This window comes from Botrytis porri (genome assembly GCF_014898465.1).
Source record: "Botrytis porri strain MUCL 3234 chromosome Unknown BPOR_001, whole genome shotgun sequence".
NCBI classification, from domain to species: domain Eukaryota; kingdom Fungi; phylum Ascomycota; class Leotiomycetes; order Helotiales; family Sclerotiniaceae; genus Botrytis; species Botrytis porri.
Genome location: NW_024066075.1, coordinates 1,244,950 through 1,253,346, shown reverse-complemented (window position 1 = coordinate 1,253,346; position 8,397 = coordinate 1,244,950). Strand labels below are relative to the sequence as shown.

At 30.3% G+C, this 8,397-nt stretch overlaps 2 protein-coding genes across 2 annotated transcripts; one reads left to right on the top strand and one right to left on the bottom strand.

Moving 5' to 3' along the window:
- Positions 1–4,904: 4,904 nt before the first annotated feature.
- EAF01_000352 (uncharacterized protein) lies at positions 4,905–5,485 on the top strand (the record flags this gene model as incomplete). Its single annotated transcript, XM_038908602.1, has 3 exons — positions 4,905–4,966; positions 5,026–5,344; positions 5,405–5,485. 3 exons carry the CDS (start codon positions 4,905–4,907, stop codon positions 5,483–5,485), a joined length of 462 nt encoding a protein of 153 aa, XP_038775508.1.
- Positions 5,486–6,095: 610 nt separating this feature from the next.
- On the bottom strand, positions 6,096–8,134 carry EAF01_000351 (uncharacterized protein; the record flags this gene model as incomplete). Its single annotated transcript, XM_038908601.1, has 7 exons — positions 6,096–6,140; positions 6,192–6,477; positions 6,548–6,681; positions 6,802–7,462; positions 7,774–7,892; positions 7,944–7,996; positions 8,056–8,134. The coding sequence occupies 7 exons, from the start codon at positions 8,132–8,134 to the stop codon at positions 6,096–6,098; spliced, it is 1,377 nt and encodes a 458-aa protein (XP_038775507.1).
- Positions 8,135–8,397: the final 263 nt, after the last annotated feature.

Below are 8,397 nucleotides of genomic sequence, written 5' to 3'. Positions count from 1 at the left end.
AACAAAAATAAACAATCCTTTTAACTATATATATTATATATATATACTTTATCAAGTCTATCTAACAATTACATAATATACTTTATATAACGATTAGTTATAGAATGGAAAATTTACTTCTATATATAAAGATTTGAGCAAATTGTTATAAGATTATAAATTTAAAAGAGAAAATGATTATTTAATATATTTTTAATATGAATTTAAAAGGTTTTTTATTTAAATTTAAGAACATAAAAGATATAGCAAATTATATTTTTAAATTAAAAAGTACGAAATATATTAGGAAGCTTTGAATATATTGATTTGTAAAATATCGAATTGAATTAAAAATGTATTTTAGTTATATTTATAATTTTCAAAGAGCTTTTTATAAAAATCTTAAGCTTTTTAAAGAGTAGTTTCGATTAGTTATAAATATATAAACAAAATATAATATTTTAAATAGAGATTTTTATAATTTTAATAAAATAAGCTTTATAATAAAGATTATATATATAGTAATAATAATAATTAGTATTAAACAGAATAGTAGAAGTAAGATAGTATAATTAGATAATCAAGAATAAGCTATAGTAATAATATATGGAAATAAAAAGAATGAAATTATTCCCTTATTTTTAATAATTCAAGGATAGGTTTATCTCTTTAATTAATATATTGAAATCGATCTTTTTATGAATTAAACTATTAAATCTATATCTAATAAATAAACAAATAATAAGATAGATTTAAAATGATTGAAATATTTTAATAAGTAATGTGATTTATCATTGAGTGGATTATATCATTGAATGGACTACTTTTATCTCAATAAATATGACCAACTTTAATACACAATTTATTAATCATTTATTATGTAATCTGATAATAAAGAAGTATACTTACTTTTAACTATTAAAGTTATTAAAAATAATAAAAATTGAGTTTTCAAAAGGCCTTCTAATTATATAATATTCTTTATATAACCTTTATCCATAAAATAAATAATTTAACTCTATATTTTGAAATTTAAATAAATCAATATAAACTTATAGAATTAGAAAAGGAGGTTATTATTCAATATATTCTTAATATGAATTCAAAAGGTTTTTCATTTAAATTTAAAGGAGTGAAAAATATAGCGAATTATATTCTTGAATTAAAAGATATAAAATATATTAGAAAGCTTTAGATACATCAATTTATAAAACACTGAATTAAATTAAAAATATATTTTAGTTATATTTATAATTTTTAAAAAGCTTTTTGTAAAGATCTCAAGCTTATTAAAAACTGGTTTCGATTAATTGCAAATATATAAGCGAAATTCAATATTTTGAATAGCGATTTCTATAACTTTAATAAAATAGACTTTATAATAAATATAATATACCCCGAAATGATTATAATTAATATTAAGAGATATAATAGAAGTAAATCAATACAATTAGATAATTGAGAATAAGCTATAATAATAATATATGGAAATAAGGAGGGTGAAACTATTCCCTTATTTTTAATAATTTAGAAACAGATTCATCTCTTTAATTAGTATACTAAAACCGATCTTCCTGTAGAATAAACTATTAAATCTATATCTAATAGATGAATAAATAATGAGATAGGTTTAAAATAGTTGAAAAACTTTAATAAATACACTAAGAATTAAAGAAAAAGCAAATATTAAATATTAATACTAAATAGACATAAAAGTTATAAATCAATAACTTTTTAAATATATTATAAAGAGAACGATATTATATATTTAAGTTTATTATTATATTCAAGTCATTTAATTTAGTTACTTAATACTGACTGTTTTAGTAATCTAAAATGTTTATATAATAGTTAAATTAATAGATTTATTAAGGTATATATCAATTATATTTCAAAGGTTAAATTCTTTATAGCTTTTAAAGCTATATATAAAGAATCAATTATCTTTTAGAATATAAAATCAAAGTTTCAAAGAATAGATTTAATATCTTTCGATCTTAAAGCTATGTTTTCGAAACTAAATATTCAAATTTACATATCTACTCCCCTTTCTTTCAATCAAAATTTATAAATCTCTTAAACTCTTTATAATTCATTTGAAGCTTTTTTATAATCAACTTTAGTAAAATCTCGAATAATTTGTTATCAATTAAGCTCCTTTATATTTATACTCGAAATTATATTAACTTTAGCTAAGAATATAAAAAGATTAACTTATAAAAATACACTTTTAAATATAAAGATTTGTATACTTTAAGTAGTAATTAAAACATTAAATAAACATCGATATATAAAAAAAACTTAATTACATTAAGGAGAAGTATTTATTGAATAAAAGGCTTTTAATATATTATCTTAATAAAAGGTTAATATTTAGATTCAATATAATAAGTATTAAAAAGAAAGGAATTCTAATAGGAAAGTATCTTCTAATTAATACTATAGTAAGTATAAAAAGACTGAGTATAATATAAGGATTTATCAAAATGATTTAATAGATTCTAAATTATAAAAATCTTTATAATTTCAATCAATTGATTTAATTGTTGTTGAATAATATGAGTTTGAAAGTATGAATTGAGGTGAAAGTGGTCCACTTAATGATATGGTTTATTCAATGATAAATCACGTTATATTAAGAATTAAAGAAAGAATAAATATTAAATATTAGTACTAAATAAATATAAAAGCTATAAATCAAAAGCTTTGCAAATATACTATAAAGAGAATAATATTAAATGTATATATTTACTATTATATTCAAATTATTTAATTTAATCACTTGATATTAATTATTTTAATAATCTAAAATATTCATATGATAATCAAATTAATAAATTTATTAAAATATATATCAATTATATTTCGAAAATTAAATTCTTTATAGCTTTTAAAACTATATATAAAAAATCAATTACTTTTTAGAATATGAAATCAAAATTTCAAGAAATAGATTTGATATCATTTAATTTTAAAGTTATACTTTTGAAATTAGATATTCAAATTCGTATATTTACCCTTCTTTTTTTTAATCTAGATTAATAAATTTCTTAAATTCCTTATAATCTAATTGAAACTTTTTCTTAATTAATATTAATCAAATCTCAAATAAATCATTATCAATCAAGCTTTTCTACATTTTTATTTGAGATTATACTAGTTCTAGCTAAGGGTATAAAGAGATTAACTTATTAAAATACACTTTTGAATATAGAGATTTATATATTTCAAAAAATAAATAAAGTATTAAGTAAATATTGATATATAAAAAAAACTCAATTATATTAAAAAGAAATATTTATTAAACAAAAGGCTTTTAATATATTATTTCAATAAAAGATTAATATTCAAATTCAATATAACGAATATCAAAATGAGGGGAATTCTAATAAAGAAGTATCTTCTAATAAATATTATAATAAGTATGAAAAGCCAGATCATAATATAAGAACCTATCAAAACAATATAATAGATTCTAAATTATTAGATTCTTAATAATTTAAATCAATTGATTCAATGATTATTGAATAATTTGTATTTGAAGGTATAAATTGAGGTGAAAGTGGCCCACTCGGTGATATAGTCCACTCGGTGTTAAACTACGTTATATATAAATATAGCAATTCCCTCTTCATACAAAAAGGAGGGCGAAGATTCAACACCTGTATGTGGTGCCCTTTATGAACCTATAGTTCTTTTATTAGAATCTATAGAGCTAAGATTGAATCATTAACTTTCTAGTAATTTGTAAATTATATTGATTCTATTTCTTCGAATTATCTCTTTCTAGAAACCTGATTGTCCTTCCACCGATCTCTTCGATATTCTTATATAATATAAGATCAATTTTGTTAATCGAAAAATGAACAATATATAATAAAGAGAAAGGAATGCTAAAAAGGGAATAGAAAGGAATCTCTTGGAGAAATAAAAAGGGATTTTTCGAATTTTTCGAATTTATAGTTTGTAGGAATATTAGAGTAACGATTTAGGGCTTGTCTAAAAAAGATTCGAACTATCTGAAGCCTTATATCATTTAAACCAGCGTATTTCCATCTTAAATAGAATAAAAGGATTATATAAATAATAATTATAATTATATATGAAAAATGATTATAAAGCTATATATAATATAGCTTGAAATACTTTCTAAAATGTATAATAAAATTATAATACTATAAGATTAGAAACCCAGAATTATATATTAAAGAATCCCTTTTTCCCTTTATAATTTTTGAATTCTTTAATATATAATATATTATTTTAAATTCTTAATCTAGTACATCTCAATACCCCTTGGAAGGTCTCTTTAAACGAAAATTAATACTACTACTACTACTACTCTTCATATAAAAAGAATAGACAGAAATAAAACAATCCTTTTAATCATACATATTATATATACACACCTTATCAAGTCTGCTCAACATTAATAGAAAGATTATAAAGATTCTATAATATAATGAGATTTTATAATTGCGAATCTAAATCTTTTAGGGGGGAGTAGGTTTTCTTTACTTTCCTAGTTATCTTATGTAATTAACACCACTTAGATGTATTGCATAGTCAGTATAACTTAGCTACAGATAGATTGAATCGATTAAGACTTTACTACTACTATATCATTTAGTGAATTCGTATAGAGCTTAGATAACCCCTTCCCTACCCTCCCAATCAATACGACTCAACGAGTCAGCCTCCTTCTATCAAAATATTCACTAAAGTGTTATACGGCTACAATACTTCTACACCTTCAAACATAGCCCTCTTCAACGGATACTCTTCACCATCGCAAGTTGCGAAAGTGCAGAACAGCCTCAGTCTCCGGCTACATCTGAAGCAACAATCTTAACATACAGTCCTACTTTCTCTACAAAATACTTCAACGTTAATACACCACCATATCTACGCAACAATTAACAAACATGGCTCCGATGTTGCCCCTCTTCCCAAAGTTTGTCTTCATGGTCCTGGAGCCTATTTCACTGTAAGTTTGTATTTGACAAGTGCAATGTTGACGACATCAGCATACTGATTGGGAAATAGTGTGGCTGCTTTCATAGTTGCAATGATCTCCCCAGAGTGGTTCATTCAGGAGCAGGTTGTAATTTCACGCCACCTGCTTATCAGTGATAATGCACGGGCTGTTGCGCTACAACTAGGCATGGTGTATCTCCTGATGGCCATGGTAGAGATTGCCATTCTTAGCGGTACGCAGGAGGCGAAAGTCATTAGGAACTATCTCTTTGCTTGTTGGTTGGGTGATATTGGTCATTTTGCTGTTACCTACCGTGTCTTAGGATGGGAAAGGGTCGGAAATGTCACTCATTGGAATTCAATGACTTTTGGAAATATAGGAGTAACGGTATGACCACTCTTAATCTGTACTTTTCATGCGGTCCATTCAATGGCTAACATGTAACAGGTATTCTTGTTCTTGACACGTTCGGCCTATCTTCTTGGCCTGTTCGGTCCACATAAGAAAGGCGCTGCAAAGCTTGCTTGAGATGAGATTATTTGAAATGAGCCCCGAGGCTTAAGGAAAGCATACAAGCATGATATGGATATCCCATGAATCGTTCCACCATTATTCGACTGGCGAATACATCAATTTGATTTGGGCAACATTACATGAAGAACTTTCCGCTGATGCTCGTTGGGCCACAATCAGCTATATAAATGGATACTCAATAAAATGATTTATCTTGATGCAGTGTTCTGTACTAGTAAATAATTTCAATGATTGCCCATAAACATTCTGTAATGGTTGACCAGTTGCCACTAGAACGGAGGGCCGTCGCGTCGTCTGTGTAAGCTTTTGCTTCTACTATGTCTCCTCCCGACATTTTATTCTAAACGTGAATGGACAAATCGCATGAGTACGTAAAACAAAGAGGCGATGCTGCCAGAAAAGCTCAACTTGAAAAGTTCATTACTGACGACACACATGCCCTATCTAGAAATACAAGCCAAATCAATAGCTGACTATATGTGTCGTGTTGATATTCACGCCACACTAGTAAATTCAAAGATTGACAAAGAAGATAACACATGCCTCAGAGTGTTTCGTCGCCAATGAGCATGGCTATTATGAAAAGTGGAGTATCTCACACAGATCAATCTTTCCTGTCGTTTTCATCCCTCCGAGGCTCGAAGTTAAGCTATTACAACTTTTAGCATAGTGTTTGCACCGTAAACTTAGCGAAGCTTACCGTATTTCCGTTGTACAACTCATGATGGTTGTCATTATCATTCTGATCTCTAAGAGTTCTTAAATTTGACGCACGGCTACCTCCTGCTGATGCGCTAGGTCCGGCCACCTGTTCTGTACCCGATGCAGCAGCTGAACCACCAACAATGCCGCCAAGAGTATTTAATACCCTATTGACACCCCAGGCGCCGAGGCCGTATCCAGCAGCAATCCCTCTGGATAAGATGCCACTTGATTCTGTTGCTTCATAAGCCGAAGTATATGTTTGAACCGGAACAATGATAAGTCTGTCGCCTCTATATTAGTTTCCAAGAGCATTGATCAAGGCTGTATAGGCCTAAGTGAAAGGCTACTCACGTGGCGCTTGGAAACAGACCTAACGATGCCAAGTGTTGACTTTCATCGGTCATTGAGAGGGTTTTATTTGGCAAAGGCGTACAAACGTGCTTGAATATATAAGGCACGTCGTCCTTTTGTTGACTGTCAATCCACTAGTCATCGTCAGCATTGCCATTTATTGTCTTTAGGTACATAGAAGTTAATGGTGATGATGCAGTCTTTCAATACCCCAGAGAGATATAATTGGTGCTTTGATGGCTTCTTCACATTACCTTTCTCACGTCACCACTTAGGGTACTGGTGCTAGGAAATCTGGAACGAATAGAAGATCCATCGAAAAGTCTGATCTGAAGGGCACAATCCTGCGCCTTTGACACCGGGGTTGGTATGGATATATCCTTGTCGCTGGATACCACTGGCTGTTCTGCGGAGTTAGTACTACGGCTAGGCTTGCGTCCTGCATCGTTTCGTCTTCTTGCTTTGTCACTCTCAACGAGTGCAAGAATACGCGCTCGCTCTTCTCTGGCCTCTTGCTGACGCTTCTTTTGAGTCGCAGCATAACTAACGGTGTCCGCCGCTTGAGATGGTTTTTTAGAGTGATCTTCCGCAGTGCCCCTTGAGTCTTCGGGTAATTTACCTTTAGGATCTTTAGGAAGAGAGCTCGAGCTCGGTTGCCCAGTAGCATTATTACGAGTGGATTGTAAAGCGGGCGTAGAGCCGGTGTTAGGATTCCCAGTGGGTGAAGCACCCGATAATTGGCCTTCGGACGTACGTTGTTCTGAATTCTCTAAGGTTCGCGCTCCATTTGGTGACACAGGGCGATCATTCTCGACATTCCTCTGGTTAGATGTAGAATCCAAAGCTTTCTTGAATCGCGTTAGAAAGTCGTCTTTGGATATGCCTGCACTTAAGTATTCTTTGAGTTCTCCATTCCTGTTGGCCCAGACGTCAGCACTCCCAACACAATTTTTGATTGCCTAAAGTCAAGAGTATAAGAATAGCGGGGCCAAAGAATTGAAGCAAAAGAAGTAGATATATGTCTATAAAAGGGGAAAGCGTGACTATTCGCGAATTCATGCCACTTCAACATGAACAAGAAAGGCGCTCTCTATCTCACTTGAACATTTGAGATAAAGCACCATCTATGAGAATGCATGATTGATTTATACCCCGAACTGATAACATCTGCCCCACCCATGGACATTAAGATATACCAAATGAGAAAATGAAAAAATGTCGCTCACCGTATAGCAACCAGAGTTGGTGCTTTTGGAATAGGAAAGATTGCAGCGAGATAGTTGGCTTCTTCAGAACCAGCACTGAGACGCAACAAAACCGTTCTTTCTTGTAGGTGAGAACTTAACTAGACAGCGATTTAGCTCAAGCCAGGAGGGGTTCACAGTTCTTGAATTACCTCGGAATCTCTTAAGAAATCATCTTCCCAGAGTTTACTTTCTTCGTTACCATCTGTTGGGCACGCGGTCATTACTTCAATCGAATGAAAATACGAGAGGAATGATATTTACTCGTTACGAAACATGCAACAAGTTTAGATTCCGCTAAAGCTTTGCTGATCCCGCTATTGATATCGCCGGTGTAAAACATTGCCGCCGCTACCATATACCGAAATTGCCAAACAATATATTTCTCGAATGACTTTGCAAAAGTGGAGAGTATATCGGGTTCTGGAGTCAATATGAAGAGCGTGCGTGTTATGAAGACCGGCTCCAGCTATGAGGACGAAAAATATTAACAGGTATGGTATGTGACGTGAGCAAGTCAACAGATCGTTGAGGGGAAGTACAAAGAGTGGATTTCTCTACTGCAACGTCCTGGATTGTAAGTGAATGGAACAGTGTAAATATCAC